Source organism: Haliotis asinina, chromosome 16, assembly GCF_037392515.1.
Source record: "Haliotis asinina isolate JCU_RB_2024 chromosome 16, JCU_Hal_asi_v2, whole genome shotgun sequence".
Lineage (NCBI taxonomy): Eukaryota > Metazoa > Mollusca > Gastropoda > Lepetellida > Haliotidae > Haliotis > Haliotis asinina.
Genome location: NC_090295.1, coordinates 40,824,226 through 40,850,927, shown reverse-complemented (window position 1 = coordinate 40,850,927; position 26,702 = coordinate 40,824,226). Strand labels below are relative to the sequence as shown.

General features: G+C 41.9%; 1 protein-coding gene across 1 annotated transcript; it reads right to left on the bottom strand.

Annotated features, from left to right (window-relative positions):
- Positions 1–1,392: 1,392 nt before the first annotated feature.
- On the bottom strand, positions 1,393–26,702 carry LOC137267776 (uncharacterized). Its single transcript, XM_067802221.1, has 27 exons — positions 26,526–26,702; positions 25,121–25,415; positions 24,322–24,482; positions 23,684–23,888; positions 23,311–23,481; positions 22,424–22,608; positions 21,786–21,945; positions 21,535–21,646; positions 21,269–21,419; positions 20,829–20,976; positions 20,289–20,454; positions 17,838–18,028; positions 17,513–17,552; positions 10,952–11,008; positions 10,390–10,570; positions 9,607–9,895; positions 8,873–9,036; positions 8,284–8,488; positions 7,186–7,356; positions 6,506–6,690; positions 6,122–6,281; positions 5,242–5,353; positions 4,914–5,064; positions 3,783–3,930; positions 3,121–3,286; positions 2,013–2,203; positions 1,393–1,483 (listed from the first exon to the last, which is right to left on the bottom strand). Exons 1-27 carry the CDS (start codon positions 26,700–26,702, stop codon positions 1,434–1,436), a joined length of 4,392 nt encoding a protein of 1,463 aa, XP_067658322.1. The 3' UTR covers positions 1,393–1,433.

The following is a 26,702-nucleotide window of genomic DNA, read 5'->3' as shown; positions in this document are numbered from 1 at the left end:
TTTTTCTGTGGGGCTTCTGTCTTGTGGGGCTTTTGTCTGTCCACCGTTATAGTTATAGGTGTATACTTCTGAGTGGAGGTGTACAGCTATTATTGCAGTAGTGTAGCTCTGCTTAAGGTGTGTAGTTATAATTGCAGGTGTGTAGTTGTACCTGGAAGTGTATAGGTTACTGGAACTGATGTACAGGTGTGAAGATATAAATGCCGATAGCAAGCTGGCGGCATAGTCTGTATGTTGTTTCAGACGCGTATACTGACTCGCGTATACTAACTCGCGTATACTGAGTATGCACTGACTTGTCAATCCAGTCCAGATATAAACTCCGTAATCCTCACATAGATCGGCAGGGTTGGAAACTGAATAAATATACATATTTACCTCAGCGACAGATTGCTTTGCATATTAATGTATTTCGAAATGTTTGATTGAAAGTAAAAGATCAGCTCTCTGATGATCAAGCTTAGCCCCGCCTTAGATAAGAGTAGGTATAAGCCCTTTTCGGATATGCTACAGTTCCGGTTCTTCTGAAATTTGGTTTTCCTTACTGTCTCTCTGCTCGATCGTTTGAAGCGACCTCGCGCTTCTGTTTGTGGTTGTATGTCAGGCACGACACTGTAATATTATCACACTATACAGTAATAGTACCATTTGACGGCACTTGGCTTGTTAAGGATGTGCTTGTATCTGATAGTTAATAAAAATACGTTAGAAATTGATTGCACTGCATGTCAAATCTTTCGTCGTTGTCATATTTCTTAAGCACCGATTTTTGAGGTTTTCACGGAGTATATGCTCACGCCTCCGCCAAAAATTAAGAATTTAAAACATCAGGGTGCAAACCATCGATACAAAATGGGCATGGAAATGGTTCAATAAGGAGATCAAATTTCACATTGAGTGAGTATTGATTTACGCCGCCTTTAGGTGAGTGTGTGAGTTTTGTTTTACGCCGCACTCAGCAATATTCCAGCTATATGGTATCGGTCTGTAAATAATCGAGTTTGGACCAGACAATCCAGTGATCAGCAACATGATCATCCATCTGGCAACCGATGACATGTGTCAACAAAGTCAGCGAACCTGACCACCCGATCCCGTTAGTCGCCTCTTACGACAAGTATAGTCGCCTTTTATGGCAAGCATGGGTTGCTGAAGGCCTATTCTACCCGGTCGCCGCCGTTAGGGACACCACAAGAAGGCTTAACGCTAATGTAGAATCGAAGCCAGACATGGAACACTTTAACCACTAGGCTACCCCACGCACCACGTATAAACAAGACAACGAATAACACGAAACGGAGCAGGACAGCAAACAGGCGTGGCAGAATCCGGAGACCAGTTGTTATCATTGTAATTTTGAATATTTTAGAAATGCTATTTACAAGAGAAGAATTGTCATTTCTTTTCTTTATTCACATTGATTAATACATGTATCAGTTTTTCTGTTCTGGATGCAGATTTCTGTTGGCTAGAGAACGCAGACCTGATCAAATATAACAAAGAACATCAAGCATGTAACTCCTGACCAATGATTCAGACATTCCTTGAAGCGGAGTGTCTTTTGGATGATCATTTTTCTTTGATGCAATAGCTGCGTTTTGGTTCATGTACTTGTACCGTTTTCAAGCACGATCATCCATTAAAGTTACAACTTCCGCAGTGCCATTCATTCCTTTCATTCTCATCCACAGTTCATTCCGTAAAGCGTAACTCAAACGCTTGAGTCACCTGAGATTTTGCTTCCCACTACTACTACTGCTGCTACTGCTGCCGCCGCTGCTATTGTTGCTGCTACTACTACTGCTGCTGCTGTCACTGCTGTTGTTGTTGTTGTTGCTGCTGCTACTCCTTTACCTCTTCCGACTACGACTACTACTGCTGCTGCTGCTGCTACTACTGCCATTGCTACTGCTACTGCTGCTGCTACTACTACTACCACTTGCACTTTTGTTTTCAAGTTAGGGTATAAATTCTTCTTCTTTGAAGACGTTATTGTTTACTTTGATACGCACCTGCCACAGCGGCTTGGAAGCCGGCGTTGTAGTCACAGGCCACCTCGTTGTTGACGTAGTTGGATCGGTCGTCCTTGTAGCCGTCACCGCTATCGGGCCCTCCTACCAGAGCTCCGTACAGGGTGTGGACATTGGGCTCATGGCTGGACATCACTTGGGGTCCACAAGCTGACGGGGGCCAAGGGCAGGAACTGTGGAACATGATGGATTTTGAGATGGCTTATTCATGGTCAGTATAATATTGTACATCGGAGACGAGCTGGAACGTCGCGTTCTAGAGTACTGCCTTCACTGCCTCTGTGCCAACCATTCCTTATTTCATACCCTTAGTGTTGAATTTCAGACAAGAGAACAAGAAAATTGGTGGGGCGTGACCATGCGTTGAATACCATCTTCCACTGTCTAGGGGACCACTCTATCTCCCAGTCTACTGTAACGATGTTACAGATTTATTGTGATTAATTACACGTAAGGTGGACTACGACACTATATAACGTTGCCATACCTGTGGCAGATGGAATAATGTTGTTTTTTTGTATTGAAAAATGCCCCATCGTATTAACTATCCCTTTAATATATCATAACTATCCCTAATGCTTGAAATGTTTCACGCTGGATGAATTGTATCGGTAAAATTGTGATACCAGTTGGAACACCAAATTCTTCAGGCGGCCTCCTCGGCTCTCAGTCATCTTGTGAAATGAGCCAAACAGTTCTAACTGTAGCCCAACAGAAGTATATGTATGGCTCCCTATGATAACCATGCCACTATATGTTAGGTGGTAACAGAGGATAGGCAAATAGAGGCAGCTACGTTCCACCTTCAGTATTGTCAGTGTCACCCTCTCGCGATTAGGTTTCCTGTAATACGCGAGACTTGCGACATGCACTTTAAAATAAATGTGCTTTCTTTAATAAACCCCGTCGTAATACTGGTCTTATATTTTTGAAATAAACAGGGTCAGATCCTAAAGTATTCGGTAGCGACATTCGTAAGCCAGTGAAAACCACGGAGTTACGGCAAGTCGTAACGCTACGAACGGTTTGTGGATAGGGACCTTTGCGGCCATAAGACCACATCGTGTCAATCATGTCGATCTACACATACCTAGATCTATGGTGAGGACTGTGGGCGAAGTTCTTCCCCATGCCGATGACGTAGCTGAACCCCGTGTCTCCGAGAGCATAATGGATCTGTTTCATGGCCCACTCCCGGTACTTGGGAGGACTGATTCCTTCCTCTGCTGCCATCAAAGCCACCAGAGCCATGTTGGCTGCAGTAAAACATGCAACACATTGAGCTAGCAGGACCATGTAAGACAGTTGGATCCATGACAATGTGTACAACAGTGGGAACCGTGACATTTGTGTAAAACGATAGAAACCGTGACATGATAATGCCCATACCAGTCTGGTGCAACCGTATTATTTAACTGAACAAACCACATACAGAGCGAATGCAATTTAATTTTTGAATTGGATATAAGGATTTCTGACAGATTAGCTGTTATGTATAAATGAACAAATCCAGTCTTGACATTTTTAACGCGGCCCCCTGGAACATTCTAGTTCTTTGACGACGGTCTGTAAATAATTGCGGGTATCTGCTGCTTTACTGGTCCACGAGATCCTGTTGTCCTCAGCACAAGCATCGGTTGCTGGGCATCAGTTTGAAGCCTGATCGTTTAGAGTAGAACCTACTAAAACATGAGCTGATGCATTATGGTTATCAATATAGATATAGCAGACATGCATACAGTATTTACTTACACGCATATCTGAGAGATCCCCACTGCAGCCTCCACGCCAGACCTTTGGGCGTGTACCTGATGACCTGGTTGGGGAACCAATACTTCTCAAATGTGTCTACCATGTCCTGCTTGTACATGTCCTTCTTGGTGAACTTGTAAAACAGAACCTGTAACGGGAAGGACTTGCAGTTATTGTGTGAAAATAGGATAATGTAATAAGCTAATTGTTTGTCTGGACGACAGGTAAATTGGGACCTAAGACAGTAACATTTGCATTCAGTAAAGAATGTTTTCATTGAATCATCTGATCGGGTGTAAATCAATGATCTCTCACAAAGTACGTATTCGTGAAAATTAGAAGTGCAACTTTAGGAGGCCAATCAAAACTCACCTTGCATTCTCGTACTTTACACGTATATTGATGTTCAGTAATACTAATACTGGTGAGACATTAAACACTTAACTCACTTTAACCGGAAGAAGACCTTGAATGCAAACTTGTGTGAACAAAAACATCATGCAAAGGTATAAATAATACGAAAGTAGTTGTGTTGGGTTTTTTGTCCCTAAGAGTAATAAAAACTTTCGCAATGTTTCTGTTCATTCTCTTTGGTCTAGGATGCCTCGACACCAGATTTCGCCCCGTACGGACAAGGGACTTTATCTTGTAGAGGTTAGTATTCACCTATTGGAACCCATGGCATTTCAAACCAATTTCTCAAAGATGAAACAGACACACTCGGCATTGAACTGTCGCAAATATATATTAGCTAGATCCATTTTACATCAGTCAGGTGAACTGAGGACCCGAATGATGGAATGTGAAGTGCTTTTTGTAAATCCACTTTGAGGAAGGCAGGCTAAAGTTAGCTCTCCTTTATTAAATGCTTCATTTGACCAAGGCATCATACATTTTGACACCCTACTCAAACAAGACAGAAAGCAAGGAATGTATTGATATGTAAGTCATGGAAAGAATACCATACATTGTTGTCACCTGGTTGTCGTCCCAGGAATACTAACGCAATGTTAAACAAAGAAGACTCTCGGATTCCCCTTCTGCAACTTACCCATGTAAAAAGATTCTCGGATTCTCTCTCTGTAACTTACATAATTAAGAAGATTCTCGGATTCCCCTTCTGCTACTTACATTATTGGCTGCCTGGTTGTCGTCCCAGCTCATTCCCCAGGCCTCCCCAGGCTGGTGATATTTCTCGGCCTCAGTCAGGTATTTCTTGTCTCCAGTCGCCTGATACAGCCACAGGCCGGCCCAGGCGTGCTCGTCTGTGTTGTTCGTGGATCTGCCGATCAGTAGTGTTATACTCACAATAATATATAACGCAATGCGCTTTGAAACCACGACACTTTACAGGTATTTTAACACCTGGACAATTAAATATTTTCTAGGTTGTCGTATAACGAATCATATCCAGCATTTGTGAAATATGTATTAACGCCATATGTATTTTACAACTTACGGGTAAAACTTGGCGGCAGCACTGACACTCTGGCTGTAGCGTCCTTGGTGTTGCATGGCGAAGTCATATAGGTCTTTGGCATGAGAGAGGAGCGTCCTGGAGTAGGCGGGATCTGTCCATATACACAACATAAGAATGACTTTCTTATGGCCCGTCAAGAAGACTTGTGTGAACATTATTTCACTGGTCCTCTGGGTGAGTACGTGGACTTACTTGAATAACCTTGTATACTGGGTGTAGATTTGGTGTCAGTGTGATTCACTTAGTTGTGTTGTGACCTGGGTGGGGTGTTTATACTCTGAATACCATTAGTCAATGAGAACAACCATGCCTGACTTTGCACGCGTGCACAATATAGTCTTGATAAACGTGAAATTCTATGGCGTTTTCTTGACTCGAGGAAGACGACCTACAGTCGAAGTCTGATTTCTAGTATTTTTATGTGGGTTCTCATGTTGATTCCCCAAATACAAGGCCACGAATTCTTTGTTTTCTGCCTCTGGCACTTAACGTCTGGCTTCTCAATTTGGAAGTCGGGAGTTTGCAGGATTCTTTGATTCTTTATAAATAGCGTTATTACATCTAACAGTTTCACTCCATAAGGAGTGTGTGTGTGCGTTGGGGTGGTGGGGGTTGGGGTTGGAGGTTGGGGTTAGTCACATTGTACATGCTTTTACATGTAAATCATCAACACCCTTCATCTAGCCATAAATTATGAACGGTGCGACCGTACTGTAATATTTGTGTCAGAACATCCTGTCCACGTTGTACATTCATACAAGACGTAAATCTGTTTTATGTTTGTTTGGTGATATTTGCATATAGACTAATAATAGGAAATTCTATGTTCACAGAAAAAAGACAATACATAACCAAATACCTTTGTCCTTGAAAGCCATTGAGCCAGCGGCCATTGCAGCGGCAGTTTGTCCAGCTACGTCACTTCCGGGACTGCTCGCGGTTATTTTAAAGGCTGGTCTGGCCATTGTCATGTCTTCGGGTCTTCCCCAGTAGTTGTGATCAGCGTCTCCGTTTCCGACCTTAATGATAACGTACACTTATCAACATGGTACATATCTGAGTCCTCGATGGAATTTCTCTTTATAGCAAAATGCAAAACTACAGAGTAGCATGAGTTCAATACTCATTGCATACTGGACAAAATAAGTTAGGGATATTGGTGTTATTATGACTGATATTTTATCAGTATGTTAATGAATAAATACACCATTATTAATGTCAGATGCGACCAGCCTCCACTCACCTGCACATACAGCTCGTTTTTCCCCGTGTGACACTTGAGGAGGTAGTCCAACGGCCACTTGATACAGTCGTACATATGGTCCAGCTGGCCTGACTTCTGGTAGGCGTCCTTCCACTGGATCAGACTCCATGTTAAGATGGTGGTCGAGAAGGCCATGGGCAAGTTGAACTTGACATGATCTCCGGCTGAGAATATGGAATATTGAGGATACTGGCAGTGAGGAAAAGAGCCGAAGAGGTTCCAACGTACGTTTAGTGACAGAAGAAATTACGTAACCACTGTGGTTCAGCTAACGTACTGATCATGACAGTACGTGACACTCAAACTCACCCCTCTTGTGAGACTTTCTGCAGATTTCTTGCGAAGCCTTTCCTCACCAACAGCCTTCTGTAGTCATCCACACAATCATAACCATCCCCTAGTTCTTGTGAGACCCTTCCCATTTCTTTCCTATCCTTCCACACAGTAGTTGAAACCGTCAAATGACCCCCCGGTTCTCATGAGGTCCTGCCCATTTCTTGCCCTGTTCGCAAAGGAAGAGACTTCACTCACCCCCACCCTTCTGTACGTTTTTCCACACCATCTTTACAATCACCTAGTTCCAGTGAGGTCCTGATCATTTCTCCCTGTGTCTTAAGGTTGGACCTCTCCTCATTTCCTACCTTCTTCTTGGTGCTTACCGTCATACCATCCTCCAGTGAGGTCCTCCCCCTTGGCCCCCTTGTCTCCTAACGCTGAGTCCCCTCTCCAGGGAATCCTGTTGGACGCTGGGAGTTTCCCGGATCTCTGAGCCTCGTAGAACAGGATGGACTTGAACAAGACTTCATCATAGTTGTATTTGGTGCCTCCAGCTGTTAAAACATAGCGTTGTACTCTGCTAAAGATACCATCCACAAGGCCACTAGTGCAACTATTAACGCATAAAAGTGGATAATATAAAAACCACCGAAAGGAACCAATAGTTTAAAGAACCAATTAAATTAAAGAAGCTATATCATGCCCAAATTGACTTGACTTTTGTTTTGCTCCAAACCATAACACAGTTTTGAATATACATGTGTAAGGCGATTTGTACCGGGAAAGGATTTGACAAAGACTTTCGTTTATCTTTTCTGTCCAAAGCACACGTTCCAGGACAAGGTGTCCTTGTTTGGTGTGGTGTGTACATTGCCATCATATTCCACGGAATTTACAATTTCAGGTGTCAACGGCATCATACCAGCCATAAAGCGACGACACGGACAGAAACATTCTCACCTACATTTCCATGTATATGTTTCAGTCAGGCCGTGAGATCAGTCATTTTGTGAACTGACTAAGAAATTCAGTCATTTAGTGAAATTACCAAAAGGGTCCGCCATTTAGCCTCATTTTGTGTGACATCACTCAATATACTTAAGTGAGTTCATTAATGTTTTTAATCTGCAAGAGTGGATCACAATTTCAACGTCAATAACTGTTAAAACTATTGTAACAGCGATTGTTATACTTCAGCCTGGGTTTGAAGCATTTGCACCTGTTTGTTTGTCACTTACTGTGTCAAGAGCAGTCACAACCCACAATTCCCTGTCCACCACATAGAGATGAAATGGAATTTCATGAAATGACTGAGGCATATTGATTGTTGACGTAAAATGACGTGAAATGGCTGACCCTCTTAGTCATTGCACGAAATGTCTGATTTCACAATCTGACTGGAACATATTGTACATTAGTGTTATCACTGTGAAATGTAACCTGCTCTCGCGTCAATTGTACAGGACGAAATATGGACTGACTGTTCTTAATAGCCGGGTAAGTTCCATCGTCGTGCCCCAGGTTGGTTAGTGTGGCGGTGGCAGTAGGAGTTTTCGTGCCGGCGTGGTTAGCAAAGAACCGCAGCTGGATGGTGCTGCCTTTAGTAAAGAAGACCCTGTCTTGTCTGTTGATCAAAGTCCAAGATTTGCCATCCGCTGATTTATGCCCGATGATAGCACTTGATACCTAAGGACGCAATATATATATATATATATATATATGTATATGTATGTATGTATGTGTGTGTGTGTGTGTGTGTGTGTGTGTGTGTGTGTGTGTGTGTGTGTGTGTGTATGATCTCGACGTGATGAAGTCAGTTGTGGACATACACTATCCAGCGTGTTATATGTGTCTGCACGTATATATTTATCTACGCATTTCCTGCACTACACAATTTTAACAAAATGGCAGTTGTCTGTTCGTTGCTTAACGCATAATGTCTGATGGAACTATGCAAAAGTATGATGCGTAAAGATTCATGACTCAAAGGATCGGTTACCACTTAAGCTACATGTCTCCCTCTTCTTTCTCGGAAGACAGATTACACGGTGAGACCATGTTGGTACTTACGTCCATCTTGTCAACGGTAGTAGACCAATGAATGTCCACTTTCCATCCTTCAATTCGCTCGGTGACCGGGAACTCGAACTGGGCCTCAAACCTGTTACCCCAGTCGTTGAAAACTTTCATGGAGGTGGTTGTAGCCACTTCTCCGCCCCCGATACCATCGTGAGCTGAAGGTGAATTTTGGACCATGTCAGTATGTATTGATAAACATTAGCATATTACCGCGTGTCGAAAATAGCCGCACACAATATTTCCTTCTGTAGGTTATTTTGTGTACAACATTATTTTATTTGAAAAGCTGCTGAACGTCTGTTAACTTCTTCATACAAAGATTGCATATACCTATAGGTTGTGTGGGAGAGGTATCTTTATTTCTTGTAGTTTGCTCATAGTTTGCAAGGAGAGGCAATGCCACTGTGTGAAACTCACACACAAACATATAGACAGACTCATACATAGACGCACACACGCACATAGGCCTGAACAAAAAAACACACACACACACACACTCTCTCTCTCTCTCTCTCTCTCTCTCTATCACCCTCTCTCACACGCAAGGGCATCCTCAACCCCTCTCACATACACACTCTGACCCACAAACCCACACCCTCTCTCACCCCTCTCTCTCATTCACACACACACCCTCTAAGACACACACTCACACACACACCCTCACTCCCTCTCACACATTCATACTCATGCACACCTACAAACAAGTCCTAGGTGTCACTACTTACTGACTTTAGTTGATGTCGGAATCTTGACGGTTGTATCGGTATGACCCGAGTTCTGACTGCCACTTCCGCCGGAAGAGGAGCCGCCGGTAGAGGAGCCGCCTGATGAGGAACTAGAACCACTGCCAGCTATGCCTTCAATCGTCACAGTAATCTTGGGAGTTGCATCGCCGTTGGTCGCAGCAACGAAGTCAAGACACAGCTGATCCCCCACGTGTTCGTCAGCGTTCCATTGTTTGTTAGATAAAATGTATTCCGTTCCTGTCTTCTTTTGAACGTCGGCTGTTCCGCACTGTTGTTGGAAATATATATGCGGTTCACGCCAAGAAAAGGTACAATCAGTTTGTTCATGGCCTATTTGAGGAAGAGCTGCTGCGTAATTTGATGCCGCACCTTTGGGTTTCTAGAGTAAGTTCATCCTCACCGAGACCTGTGAAGGTCCGGGTTAGAATAGGCCTTCAGCAACCCATGTTTGCCATAAAAGACGACTATGCTTGTCGTAAGAGGCGACTAACGGGATCGGGTGGTCAGGCTCGCTGACTTGGTTGATACGTGTAATCGGTTCCTATTTGCGCAGATCGATGCTCATGCTGTTGACCACTGGACTGTCTGGTCCATACTCGATTATTTACAGACGTCGTCATATAGTTTTAATATTGCTGAATGCGGAGTAAAACTACACTCACTCACTTATCCTCACGGAATCTATCATATGATCATGAAAATGTTGCAAGAGACACAGAACAGTTTAACAACCTTGGGCCAAATGATTCCGGAGCTACTTACATTTACGCTGGAAACCTCTGTATCAAAACGCAGGTGCACCTTCCACGAGTGAAGTTCTTTTGTTATAGGGATGCACGTCTTGGCTTGGAAACCGCCGTCCCAGTGGTTGCCCACAGTGACTGAAATGTCAGCCCCGCAGAGGGCGACACTTGTTGCCAGCAGCAGTAATAGCATCGTGAGACTACAAGAAGAAGTGGTCATATCATTGTGTCACCTGAGAGAACATTGTTTAGCAGTATTTCGTGAAAGTAGGTTTAGGAAAATACTATATAAAACCATCAGTCCCTTACGAATGTAACATGAAACATATAATAATTTGACGTGTCACTTAACCAATGAATCTGCATCAGGACATCCCCGAAGAGTACTTATGGGTAAAATAACGACAGAAGTATGAAAAGTGGAAATTATAACCACATGCGTCTGTTTGTAACAATGTCCAAACTGCTCAGAACATTAACATAATAAAAGGTCGGTTGGCATTTGTTAATTACTTCTTAAAACGTTAACATTTCTTTGTCCAATTTGTTTAATTACCAAAGTCCCGTGGAGCTTCTCTTACCTTGTTCCAGTCCCGTGTGTGGTACCTGGGCAGGTGGTGTGGTCTACCCTATGTAACAATTATAGATAAAGAAGCTATTTTCGTTATTCCTTAATCATGGACTACTTCCATGACATTCCTACAAAAGACGACAACCGTATTACTCACACGTCATTTTTAAAAGTACTTGGCCGACATACGAAAGGTGCTGTCTAGCAAAAACGTTTCACGCCAAAAGATGTCAAGGTCACATGTTTAGTTTGTATAAAGAATGTCATTAAATGCTAGAGTTTTCAAGTAGCATTGATTTGCCGAACTATCTGTCTGAACATACCCCACCTCAATTTTGTATCTCGTAACATACGGACAAACCCGAGCACTTAGGTCTTATAGAAATAGGTAAACGCCTAGGAGCAGTACCATTTCTGACTTTCCTCGCACGATAAGATGGCACGACCTGGGACAGCTTCAGAATTAGCATCTCACCCAGCTGTGGCATTCACTATTTCATCAGGACACTTTGAACCAGTTCATAATCTGGACATTTCAGAGTTAAGGTCCCGATTTCTCGAAACAAACTTAAGTTTTAACTCAATGTCAAACTGTCAAAAAAAAAACTAACGTAATTTATCCACAAAACCCCAACTGTCTTCAGCGTTTATATTTAATGTCCATTTCAGCTCAGTCTTTCTCATAACTGAGTAAAAACTCTAACTGTAGTCAAAACTCAGACTTAAGTTTGTTTCAAGAAATTAAATTGCGGCCTGTAGCAGATATTTATTGATTCTAGAACTATCTCATATTTTATGTTGTCTGTTTTACTTTTAGGTGCCCGCGTCCTGAAAACGGGGCGTCTAGTTTAGCCAGAAAGTGATAGGCAGCTGTTGAGTTTTTGTACAGCTGTTTTAGTGGTTTTTTTATCACTCAGTCCATGAACAGTGTCTTCGGACATGGGACAGGGTTACAGTGTTGGTCTTTCCCAGACTTCCTGGTATCCATGGTAATGTCAGTAATATTCCTGCAGTTCTGTCATCAAACAATAACCTGATCCAAGCCGTGCACATAGTAACCCATGGGAAACATATTGATTTGGGAGGGGATGGGTGAGATGGTGAGTATGGGGGTGTTCCACGGGAAGTAGAATTTTGTTGTTGCCTGTGTTATACGGGATTAAGTCACTGGGTGTTGCGCAGTTCTTTACTATGTTGTGGAATACGATTTCAATTTGAGTTTATGTAACTGTTAATTAATGTGTTCACTCAGCCAGTGCTGAGACATACATGTCTTACATATTGTATAAATACCACCAAGTTGTACCAACAGCTTGTATCATTTTCACAATGTCCCAATCAAAGTTAAGAGAGTTCGATTTCACGTTCCTAAACCTAAACCTAAGTATATCATGCATGTAATAGACAGTCCATATTGGTCTTGTGGATATCAGAGTGAAAACGTTCTACACTACTTTTCCACTTGGGATAACTATATTCAGATACGAACTAATATGTATTTTTATGTTAAGAGTTATAGCATGGATACAATCATGAACGGACACAAAGAACTTAGTCACTGTGAAAATCAGAAAATAGTTGAATCCGTCTACGATTTTATCATCAAGACACAACACTGTAAATTTCTCACAGAGAAGTAATGAACTTAACTTAACAATAACCTTCGAGAATCGAGCCACCATGAACGTGACAGGCGCAGAAGAAATAACAGACTGGTTGGCATGGAAGGTTAAAGAAGCTTGTTGGAAAGGTCCACCCCAACGTTTTCGAGGTAATAAAATTCTTGCTTGGGAGGTCACAGATTACTAAAGTGAAAATGCTACAATATAGTGCTGGCCAGGGACTGCCCCCAAAGAAAAAGAAGACCTCCAGAGAGAACTGTGCATCCTGGAATATAGACTTACGGTTGGCATTATTAATATGTTGTATTACTTGGATATGGTATCTCATGGAATGAAACATGTTTACAATGATTTAATATGGGTAATATGAATCTTGACTCTATAGTGACGTTGATAAAGTAACTACTGAAAGGTCAGACTTGAACTGTACATGTCACAGAATATATATTTTTAATTAGTAATATTTAGTGCACTATTTGATAAATTAATATTTCAAATGATATGTTTTCAAGATTTGTGATATAAGAGTGGTAACACCAAATACTAGTAGATTATGTCATGAAATGTCAAACATTAGATTAGACTTATTTCATCTCTTGTAAGAACATACAATGGCCTTTGTTCCACTTGCAAATAATGTCGTAGCATTTGGCATGGCATGAAGCATTGCAGTCAGTGATCTGGGGATGACAAGATCACTGCAGTCAATGAACCAGGGATGATGACAGGAAGCACTGCAGTTAATGATTTGCAAATGACATGAAACATTGCAGTCAATGATCCGGAGGTGACATGAAGTACAGTCAGTGATCGGGAAATGGCATAAAGCACTGCAGTCAGTGATCGGTAAATGGCATGAAGCACTGCAGTTAATGACCCTAAAATGACATGAAGCACTGCAGTCAGTGATCCGGTTTATGAAATGAAGCACTGGGTCTTGACCACAAACATCCTTACTATGATATTTGCACGAGGTTTTTACACTTCTTTACCCATTCACTCACTCAGTGCTTGGGTATTTGTTTTTGTTTACCAGTTTCGCGAAATCACTCGTCACTGATGTTCAGTGATCCATCACTACTGTGTGATTCACGTTTCATGCATTTGTTTTACATGCATTCGAGCCAATGTTTGTGGTTTGTGTGATGTTGACGTTTACAAGTTTTCGTGGATGTCGATAACCAGTGTATGCTGCTTGTGTACATTCCAGATTCGAGACATAGTCGCCGAGGTTACCAGTACGCTGATAGCGTCAGCTGTCCACGTGCACCGTGGCTGCCGTTAGCAACATAGCTCTGACCTTGGTATAATTTTGAGAATTTTTAAATATTTAGAGTAAAGAAATATGTTTATAGGCACACCTTCGTTGGTCACGAGAGCATGTTTATCACATAACTCAAGAGAATGGATCGTCTCATTTCAAGCACGCGAGTTGAAAATGGGGACGAAAGTCGCCATGGATTTGATAAGATTTTCCGTAAGATACATGTATGACTACACGTATAAGAGTAAATCTAGTACATTTGTCCGTTTTGGTGTAACTTGAAATGTACAGTTTACGGTATCATAAAGTACAGTCGCCGCCTTTGATCTTTTAGAGGATCATCTTCTACTAAAAGACAGACCCAATAACCGGACAATTCCCCTATTATTCATTTCGAATGGAGAAAGACCCGATTTACAATCTGTATAATATTAAGTATTGGAGACAGAAAATATGGAGAATACTGCTTTATCTGCAGCACACTGAGTACAGTCCTACCTCGTATATCCGAACTTCAGATATCCGAATACCCGGTTTCCGAGCATTCTTCACAAAAAACGAATTTTTCTAGTGACAATTTACCTCGTATATCCGAATGTTCGGCTTCCGTATCCGAAAGGTCAGTTTTGCTAACGAAACATCTAAATGTGTACAAATTTGCCTCGTGTATCCGAACACCAAAGGTGACATCGGCAAGATGTCGGATGTTTACCGCTTATTAACGGTGATCACTGCTTCTACCTTTGTTGTCGGAGAGATATCAAAACAAAGCCTATTATGTCTGCCGCTTGCCAATTCATTGTGTGTCAAGCTACTTTATTATTGAAGACATGTATTTATCACCGGGCGTGTAGGTTAATTAGAGAAGAAACAATTAAAGTTTGACACTGCGTTTACACTGAGTCGAATCGTTGATTGGGTAAGCATAAATAATGACGACTGGGGGTGTCAGTCCTTATGCAGAAGACAGATCTCTTTCGTGATTGGCTGCTGTTTTTTGACCGACAGATGAGATCACGTGGAAGGCGGGTGATATTGGTTCTTGACAATGCGACGAGTCACAACTGCAAGAATCTTAAACTGAAAAATGTTACTGTCCATCTTGCCACCCAACACAACCGAACACGTACAACCCATGGATGCAGGAAACATACTGCAAACATTGACGTCACACCAGGTGAGATCTCACATCGAAGATCTGATTTATCACTTCGACATCACAAATCTGGAACTGTTATTAACATTTCAAGCAGCAAATAACAACTCCGCTGCCCGCCAACAGCCATCAATCAAAGACTTTTTCAAGCCAATGTAATTCATGTTATGTTATGCACATGTAGCCGACCGCCAAGGTCTTGATTCCGACATCCGAATGATTCGTATATCCGAACAATTCAATAAAAAACCAAAGTGTTCGGATAAACTAGGTCTGACTGTACATTGTTGAACTCCATTGTACGCATCTGCGGTGGTGGTGTAGCCTTGTGGTTAAAGTGTTCTCTCATCACACCGAAGACGCTGGTTTGATCCCACATATGGGCAAATGTATGACACCCATTTTTGGTGTTCCCTGTCGCGATATTGTTAAATCGGCGTAAAACTCAACTCACTCACTTATTAAGTTGTAATTTCTACGTGACGCCAGTGCTATTGTGATGCAATGACGCCACGCACTGCTTAGTCACTAAAAGTCAATAAGCAGGTCCATTTGCATGTGAGAAAACGTGAAAAAATAAATGATATGTTACTCTAGGATTTCAAAACTAAAATACTTTCAAGTTAGATTGTATATATTTTGTGTTACGATCCATGCAATATCGGTGTGTCTCAACTCACGAATTCAGAAATGTATTTACAAGACTCTCTGACCTCTTTAAATGTTGACAATCTATAGAAACAGATCGGAAACACATTTTTGTGCTTCAGTGGTTTTAAATCATTCACAGAAAATCAATAACTGCAGAAACTGGAGGACGTAGGTAGCATAATATGAATAATTCATTCGAACACGGACAGAAACAATTTTATTCGAACTCCAAGGTTTAAAGACAAATAATGTCTCAATATTTAGAGACTTTTCGTGCCCATTTAAGTATAATGTTTGTTCCTATTTCACATAAAAATTGAATAGACATTGTGGTAAAACAATCTCTCATTTCGGATAAAAATAGACATTATGGTAAAACTATGTCCTATATAACGATCGAACTATTACATCTTGACCAAATGTGGAACAGGAATAACAGGAATATCGATATTGTACCACTACAAGTCAACACCACCGTCTTCCTGGTCCTTCTCAACAACTGCTAAGTCTTTTCCAACTTTTAAATGTCTGATACTTAGCATCTGATACAAGTTGAATGTGCAGTCATTTAACAACAGTTCCTGGGAGGACTTCCTTACCCAACAACTTGACGAAGTAGTAAAACAGAATCAAAATAATTGAAGTTGTAAGTTGATATGGTTGTCTGATAACTCCATCTCGTAATCTTCTGAATTCATTGATGATTGTGAGTGAAATACAGGTGTTCAATACACCCGAACTGAACCATCACAATGGGAGCACAGAGCCTCAAGAGCCCAGGAAGCCCCGGCAACTCCAGAACCCATGGCAGATCTGGAAGCCCCACAATCCAGGAACCACCAAGAGCCCAGCAACCCATGGCAGAACCAGAACCCACGGAAACTGAGGAAGCAATGCAGTCCAGGAGCCCCCAACTGTCCAGGAGACCCGGTAAACCAAGAGCCAGTGGAAGCTCCGGAAGACCGAAATGCTCAACCATCAAACCTGTTTGTTGCAGTTTCATGATGTATTCATATGTAGGTTTTTACCATACCAACATGAATTTACTGCCCACCCTACTGAGTTAGACTGTTTCGCCCTACTTAGTAAAGGGTATTTGTGTTTTGTAAGAAAATTGTTTTTTATTGTATTTTTTAATGTATTGCAGATATTTTTAATAGTACAATGTGTATGGTGATGTTATTTTGTGAGAAAAAAGAAATAAAGTGGGGGATGGGATAACTTACTATATATGCACTGTAACACTATGATTCCTTTCACTTTTAATCGGGGATCCATTTTAATTTTGGCTACATACGACGTTGCTCAGCCAGTGACATTTTACGGCTAGTGTTACAGAGTCGGTGAGCATTGATTGCTTTGTTTTCAACTTCATTCATTTTAAAAACGACTAATTTGTCTAAAAGTCTCATGAGGCAACGAACACACGCGTTTTGTGTCAAACCCACCGGAACAATAAAAGCAATACTCTGTCTGTGAGGTGATGTGAGTTCGGCAATGCCAAATGACATTGTGATGCTATTCAGACTTGAAGCATCCTTTTCTTCAAAAGTGCACTAAACCGGATAATCTATAAATATCATATGTCAAATTCTAGAAGTATTTGTCTTTGTAAATTCAGGTGAGCCCCCTCAGTAATGAGTCGTACAAACTAGAACTTTCCATGTTCTTTATCAACGTGGAGAGGGTCTGTGACCTCCGGAATTAGGTAATACCTGTCCTCTGTATAATGAGGCCATCCAGGTGTTTCATTAGAAAAAAACCAAATAGTCGACTTTCTGCCTCAAAACCTCTGCTTACAATGTATGAGCAACGAAAAACACAGCATATGTAATTATATCGGTTTACTACGAATATTCAATTTAGGAGTTCGTCAGCTGTTCAGGATGAACCTTTCTCGTGACCAAAGACCTCAGACCTAAAACAAAAAATATCAATGATCACTGTTTCTGCTTATAGTCCAATTAGGAGGTTTAAGTCTGTTCTATCTATCCAAACCATCGTACTTGGTGATATTGGTCAACCCCCTCGGACAAGATTTCAAAACCGGAAGTAGATTGATTATGCAATTATTTCAATCCGATTCTAAAACAAATGATGATTTAATCACTTGTGTGCAAACATCAAACATAACGAAAGATTTCACAACATAATTCTAACTGATCCTTGAAAAGTTATGTATTGCTACTGGAACATCACGCACCTGCAACAGCGGCCTGAAAGCCGGCGTTGTAGTCACAGGCCACCTCGTTGTTCACGTAGTTGGAACGGTCGTCCTTGTAGCCGTCGCTGCTATCTGGTCCTCCTACCAGAGCTCCGTACAGGGTGTGGACATTAGGGGCGTGGCTCGACATCACCTGGGGTCCACAAGGAGCTGGTGGCCATGGACAGGAGCTGAAGGTGAAATGTATAGCCTTAAGGTCGATCATCCACAATGAGGCCGTATCTGGAAGATAAAGCGCTACAGAAATATGCTCTTCAAAAAACTAAACTTGGCATAAGAACAATTTGAATTTTAGGAAAATATTTGACACAAACCAATGTATGCTGAATCCCAACATGTTGGGGAGTGATCGCCGACGACAAAATGTTTACAAAAACGTAAATTTACACTCACGTCTCTAGTAAATCGCTAAAACGCACCCTACATGAAACTGTGAATCATCTTGTGCTGAAGCCTATGACTAGGCTTTAAAAAGCCACATCAATAGTGCTCCACCTGCATTGCTTTAAGCCACTTCAAACGACAAGAGAATGAAAAGACCGACAGTAGCTTAAGGCCACAATGTCATCGGCCGTTTACAAGAACGGGCATTGCAGCAAGTAGTGGCAAGGCTCTTCAGTGTGTCCAGACAGTCCATACAATAATACTGGGAATGTTGATGACAAATCCAGATCAGGTCGACCAAGCGTTATCACCCTGCCCAGGATCATCACATCTGATTTAGACGTCCTTGCTCAAACAGCATGGCCGCATCATCCACAGCAATCTATATCCCTGAACACCACTGAAGCTCTGTCCAGACAGTGTGCAATAATTATGGGAAGCCAGACTCTTTTGCGAGACGATCACCTCAAAGTCACGCCGTTCTCTTCATCAAAGTCAACGGTGGATCTTTGGAGCATGACAATTGTCAACCACAGGTTGCACGTGTTTGACAGGACTTCCTCCATCAAAACAATGTTCAGGTGTTAACTTACTCCATCACAAAATGTGTCCCGCAGTTGAACATCTATGGAAGTCTCTTCTCCGGCGTAATCCCCCACCTCAGACACTACAAGGACTATGCACAGCACTTCAACAGTCAAAACATTCCTCAAGACAGCATTCGGCATACTCTTTCTTCTGTGGGTCACCACAGCCAAACTGTTATCGAAGCTCATGGTGATCACACCAGACACCTACATTTTACACTTACCAAATGGCTTTGATAGCCCTCTGTGGTTTTAGCAAACACTTAGTGGACAATCATGTTTTGGAAATTTGTAAAGTGATGACTGTACTGTAATTGAGCAACAAATTTATGTTTGAATCAGTTATATTCACTAAGTCACCTCATAAATGTGTTGAGTTTGTTTTTTGAAGACTATAAATTACGTTTTACAGATTAAATAAATATGCATCTGAGAGAAGTACAGTCAGGCTGGTAAGGCTTCTCATTAGCTCAGGGCTCTTGCCCCATTTCCACGCTGCCCAGACAGTCAATGAGGCTTCTCTCAGAAAACGATGCCTAGTCGACCCCATAAAGAATTTCCCGGAAAACATGTAAACTCCCCAACACTTCTACCTTCTGCATTACTCATTGTGTGAGAAGGGCTGTGTTACCGGTGGAGAACCTGGTGACTCTTCTGATTTGCGCCAGGATATCAGGAGGTACCAAACCAAAGGCAACGAGATAAATGGAGAGCCTGACAACAGTGTACTTGAGATGCATGCAAGACATATCAAAGGCGAGGTCCGCATATTCAACATGCTCTTACTGGACATTGCCAAGATGTCAATAGGACAGAAAGTTCTCTAACATAAATTAATAAATTGCCTTTATAAATAGGACACAACAGATCATTCGAAATAAAGAAATGAACAAATCATTCGTTGTTTTTCTTCTCTATTAATGAAATTAATGTGATTTTAAATGTGATCCTACCAGTGTTCCCATATGGGAACATTTAACATCAATTCAAAATTTTGACCCCTGTACCCCGATAACAGCTACCATGATAAAATTCATTTAGCCATTTTATACCTAAATCGTTTGTTTATAAGGACATGTGAAAAGTTTCAAATAATTCAACTGTACTTGTCAATTTGTTTCATTGTTCATAGAACAATTTCTGTTGAAAAAGTGATCTGGGGCATTTTTATCCCTCGTCCATTCTTTAAAAAAATCAAGGCATGATTTTGAGATGTTCGAACATTGGTACTGATCTCATTCAAGTCATTCATTTATCTTGATACATGGAAAAGTTACAAGGACTTTTAAGACATGTTCTCTTTATTCTTGATTTGTAAGAAATTGGGTGTTCCTTTACGTATTGCATTATATTCTTGTTCTATTGAGGATCCACATATGTGACGTATAGTGAAGTACACGTTAAGAAAGATGCACCCATGTGTGATGCACCCAAGAATATTGTCTCAGGTCCTGCCTACCTTGATCTGTGATGGGGACTGTGTGGGTAGTTCTTGCCGAACCCAATCAGATAGCTGAATCCAGTGTCTCCAAGAGCATAATGGATCTGACTCATGGCCCACTCTCGGTACTTTTCCGGATTCACTCCTGCCTCTGCGGCCATCAGAGCAGCTAACGCCATGTTGGCTAAAAGTACATTCAGTCATATAGAAACAACTGCTTCTAGAGGCGTTTTACGGATTTTTAAAGTTTAGGCAAGGGCTCTAAAAACAATAATCAATGATAAGTTCAATGAAGCAGTCCTTACAGGTGATATACGTATAGCACCATGAATACACATGAATAGGAAAAAACAGCATATCCTAGCAAAAGACCAACATGTATATCTGAGACATTAGACCAATAGGAATATCTGAGACATTAGACCAACAGGTATATCTGAGACATTAGACCAACAGGAATATCTGAGACATTAGACCAACATGTATATCTGAGACATTAGACCAACAGGAATATGTGAGACATTAGACCATCAGGTATATCTGACACAATAGACCTACATGCATATCTGAGAGACCCCCACTGCAGCCTCCACGCCAGTCCTTTAGGTGTGTACTTAATGACCTGGTTGGGGAACCAGTACTTCTCGAACGTGTCCTCCAGGTCTTGTTTGTAGATGTCTTTACGGGTCAGCTTGTAGAACAGAACCTGCAGAATGCATTAAAGTTGAAATGGTGTGTAAAATAACAGATAAACTGAACATTGTATAAGCTCGACTGTGGTGACTAATCTCAACGATGAACGGACAATCCAATGCTAACATCACAATCGAAAGACAGTTGGTCTCTCTGCTCTACTGAAGCTGATTACTTACGCTTTCCAACCCTAAGCCACTGTTTTTTTCTGCTAACAGAAATAGTTTAGATAATGAAAATCGATGACGAGTGTAGTCCAAACCCATGTATATCAACATTCAAATTATCTGCTTTGTTAAACTTACATTATTGCCCGCCTGGTTGTCATCCCAGCTCATGCCCCAGGCCTCCCCAGGCTGGTGATATTTCTCGGCCTCAGTCAAATATTTAGGGTCTCCTGTTGCCTGATACAGCCACAGCCCGGCCCAGGCGTGCTCGTCTGTGTTGTTCGTGGACCTGTGTACAGATACATATTTGTTTAGTCTCGTTAAATGGTAAACGGATACACAGTATCTCTAGCCGATGAATCAATATCAGGATATCCCAACTTAGTAAGGAACATATGACGTACGGATAGAACTGGGCGGCAGCTGGAACACTCTGGCTGTATCGTCCCTTGTTGGCCATGGCGAAGTCATACAGCTGTACGGCGTGGTCCAGAAGTGTCTTGGAGTAATTTGCGTCTGTGCAGAAAGAAAACATATGCCCAAACAAACTTCATGTAGAAAATCAAGAACTCCACACAATAACAGAAATATTTTGGTTAAAGAATTACAATATTTCTCTTAAGTATGTGTAGTTGATGAACGAAAACTTGACAACCTTTGTCCTTAAAAGCCATCGATCCTGCAGCAAAGGCAGCTGCTGTTTGTCCAGCTACGTCACTTCCGGGTTTTGACGGGGTGATCTTAAACGCGGGTCTTGCCATTTTCATGTCTTCTGGTCGACCCCAGAAACTGTGGTCTGCCCCTCCGTTTCCAACCTATGATTCACAAGACTCGCAATATAATGGAGAAAATGTGGATTCTTTCATTATAATGTGATGAAGGATAAGTAACTTCCGATTTATATGGATATAGATATGGTGAATTTACCTAGATGAATGGAACATCTACAATTTTAGCAGACCATCGAGCTGGCTAGCTGTAAATATAGACCTTCCATCTCAGGCGTTCGGACGGGCCTTATTTCATACAGGTGCCACAGTGACATAATTATCAATTCAGTGGCTCTACATTTTGCTACACTAAGCATGGGGCTCGTTGTATCTTTTCTGGTTTCGTAGCACTTCAAAAGGCATTTGGGTGGCAAGTACTAGACTCACCCGTACATTGCATTTCAGGACACTCACCTTTACATAGAATTCCAGTTGACTCACCTGTACATAGAATTCTTGGATACTCAGCTGCACATAGAGCCCCAGGGGATTCACCTGCACGTAAGAAGTTTAAGGGAGTTACCTGTACGTAGAGTTCGTCCTTGGCTGTGTGGCACTTCAGGAGATAGTCGAGAGGCCACTTGATGCTGTCCAGCATGTTGTCATATTGACCGGACTCCACATACGCCTCCTTCCACTGCAGCAGACTCCAAGTGAGGATGGTGGTGGACCACGACATGGGGAGGTTGAACTTGACGTGGTCACCAGCTAGGGAGACAAAGAGCGATTCACTAACAGCACACTTTTGCTTCTTATTAAGAACACGAAGTCTATAGTTGGATCACGGTAAAAACCGTCCCTTCTCCGTTTTGTCTTATATGACACACAGTCAGGATATACCTCAGTGTTTGTTTGCTTTTAGCATACTTTCAGATACACGTCACATTTTCAGCTACATGAAGATAATCGAGTGTAGCCCAGACAATCAAGTGATTGACATAATGAGCATTGATCCACACAACTGAAATACGATGATATGCATTAGTCAAGTCATCTGTGACTAAGTGATCCCGTCATTTGCCTTCTAAGCTACAAGCATGGATTGATGAAGATCAATCCAAATCCGGATATCACAAACCTGTCACAATACGGTTTAACACCATGAACATTCTTTATTGAATGACGAGCCAAAACTACTTGATGCTCTCTCCTATTTCATACCTCAGTATTTGAAGGTCAACGTTGCATTCAGCATTAAATGATGTGCCAACAGTTAAAACTTCACGCTTTGCCATGCGATTTGGGTTTAAATTAGATGTAAGTTCGTGATAGTTCGTGACACTGATTCATCTACCGGTTCTGCGCCATTCTCATGTTTGCGTTATGTATACGAGACTTTGTAAGAAAAGGACGAATCAGACAAAGCCAAGGCTTACCGAAGAAGGAGACAGTTGTAGTGAGGTTACTTACCGTCATACCATCCTCCAATGAGGTCCTCCCCATTATCTCCCTTGTCTCCAAGGGCGGAATCTCCTCGCCAGGGGATGGGGTTGTCGGTCGGAAGTTTGCCTGACCTCTGGGCATCGTAGAACAGGATGGACTTGTAGAGGACCTCGTCGTAGTTGTACTTGGTGCCTCCGGCTATTCAGTGTGAGGCAAACATTGATAACATGTATATTCTGTTGACCATTTTCCTATGTTTCAGGTGTTTATGTTTATATTTACTATTTGTGCAAGCTGTTAATTGAGTCACGGAATTACGGATAAATCCGGTCGTCAAGGAACGTATTCCCCGACATAGGACGTTTCAGCAGGTGTTGATCCCGACCCTCCTCCTACTTACTGTTCTTTACATTTGGAAATCCATTGTCGTCGTGGCCGAGGTTGGTGAGTGTTGCGACAGCAGTGGGGGCGGATGACGCCTGTGTGTTGCCAAAGAAGCGGAGTTTCACAGTCTCCCCCTTTGAGTAGAATACCCTGTCTTGCTTGTTGATGACAATCCAGTTTTTGCCATCTGCAGACTTTTTGTACACATCGGCTATCCAGAGCTGTAACATAGTAACAATCGATTTGACATCGTTAGGTGAACAGAATGAACCGTTATAGCAAAACATACAATATACTTAAGTACAATCGTACAGTAAGGATACAATGGTTTACCAGAAGCAACGTATTGATTCAATGGACATAACAACGAATGGCATTCATGTTACACTCGGCACCTATATATATATATATAATATATGGACAAGGCGTAGACTGCTGACCTTCCGTCATACACAGTACAGAAGTTGAAATCCTGGCATCTCTGTGTAAAAAAAGTTTATTTATTCTGTCTACTAACAACATAGATATGTGTGTGTATGTGAAGGATACTATGATCGACTGACCTATAATCAGAAATTCACATGAAGCGATACTGAAGACTGACAGTAACCAAAGACACGCCATGTTCCCATGACAATCCTGTGGTAAACTTACGTCCAGTTTATCCACCGGCTCTGAGAAATTAATAGCCACCTCCCAGCCTTCTATGTTTTCAGTAGCAGTGAAGGAAAACTCGGCTTCAAACCTGTTCCCCCAGTCATTGTAGATCTGCATGTCGTTTGTGGTGATCTCTTCCCCACCTCCAATGCCTGTACCTAGAGCATGCAACAGAGTGATGGCAAACCTCAGTAGTGTAAATGATGTCGTTCAGGATGTCGTGCCGCAAATATATTGTGCATCACTGTACATCTAAGCCTTGCTGCGACAGGTGCGATTGGAGAGTCTTTAGTTCTGATCTGGACGGGTCCCTTTGCCACAAGGATGGATGGAGTTAAAACTCTTGTCTCTGACAGCAATGAACAGTTCCTAGTGTGACTAGTTCCACACAGATTATGTTTATTGCCAGTGGAAATGTACCGCGGAAATCAGGCAGGTCAATAATTACCCAAGACAACATAATGAAACAGGAACAACTGTGCTTCAGGAACAGACAGTCATTGATACTTGTAGATCGTATCTATAGGACTATACGTTCTGGTTATATGACTGTAACGTATCCAAACATGTCTTGTACAGGAAGGTAATCTTCGTTTCTTCATAGACATCTGGTCTCATCATATACGTTTAGGAATCCATTCACATATTCTGTTATTTGTCATCTTACGCCAGTAGAATCTGCTTCAGCAGACGATCAAGAGTAAATACTCTCTGGCCATGACGTTTTGAATGGTACATGAAACTCGTATTTGATTTGTGTTTGCTTATAGGTATAGAGAGTACACACGCTACTTACTGACATTCGTAGATATTGGGACAGTCACTGTGACACCCGGTGTTGCAGCAGTCTGCTGGTTGTTGTTGTTGTTATTGTTGTTGTTGTTATTGTTGTTGTTGGAAGGGTTTCCTATGGTACCTGTGCTGTTCATCCCTTCTACATACATTGTCACTTTAGGCTGAATGTCACCAGTTGTTCTAGCCACTAAGTCCAAACAAAGTTTATCGCCTACATGTTCATCGGCATTCCATTGTTTGTTGGAGAGGACAAACTCCATTCCCCCGTCCTCCATATGGACATCCGCCGTACCCGTCTGCGGACAGTAAACAATTATGGCATTATGTATATTTTCACACGTTCCTGCGATTGCATTTGTTTTGTCCTAACATCGTTTTAAGCAGAACGGTTTTTTTGTCAGCTATATCACGATATGTCAGCTTTGGGTGGCAGACATCACGCTCGGAGTGATGATTAAATCGTAGATAGTTGCTCTATTTCACACATCGTGATGACAACAGGTGGACTCGAGCTCACAGTCACTAGCATGGTGACCCGTGAAGGTCCGGGGTAGAGTAGGCCTTCAGCATCTCATGCTTGCCGTAAAACGCGACTATGCTTGTCGTAAGAGGCGACTAACGGGATCGGGTGTCCAGGCTCGCTGACTTGGCTGACACATGTCATCGGTTCCCAATTGCGCAGATCGATGTTCATGTTGTTGACCACTGGATTGTCTGGTCCAGACTCGATTATTTACAGACCTCCGCCATACAGCTGGAGTGCGGCGTAATACTCAATTCACTCACTCACTGGCATGGTCCTGACAAGGCATTTCACCAGTGCGATATGTTCCTGAACACGATGCGTTCTACAGACAGACTCAGGGGAAGCACGTATTAGTACATGCCAAACCACATCGGAACATTTGCCGTCCGAAAGGCCACTTTTACATCTCTCTGCTTTTTGGCTTGTTTTTAACTATACAGATTTCAAACACACAGGAGATACGTCATATTGGGACATTTTAATTGATCGAGGTAAAGGAAAGCTAGTAGTGGCAGCTTACAGTGGATTCGAGTCACTTCACATGTCTGTTTGCAGCGGAAATAGCTGATTGTACACTGAGTAGGAGATTCAGGTAACTATTTATGTGTCTCCGACTAATTTCGTTTGTTTTACTCTACTCGTAATATATCAGATTAACAAAGACGAGACGAATCAGTTAATGACACATGTATCTCACAGAGCGGTTCTTACAGCTACCTAAACAAAATGTGTACTTTTTTGTAATCTTAGCATTTACTACAAAACCTCACCGTTTTTAATCAGTTTGTAATCTTTCTGTGAAACGCCCCTGAGCAGGTATGGATATTAGACAATATCATTAGTCAATTGTCATTCATTTATTTATCTTTGATGAACAAACCTCAAGGCTTTGAATAGTCTGGTCAAACTTGACGTGGACCTTCCACGTATGCAGCTCTGTAGTAATAGGTATACAGGCTCGAACCTGGAACCCCCCAGGCCAGTGGTTGCCGATGTTTACGGTAAGATCGCTCAACGAAAGGGCGACTAGTGTCGCCAGCAGCACCAAGATAAACAT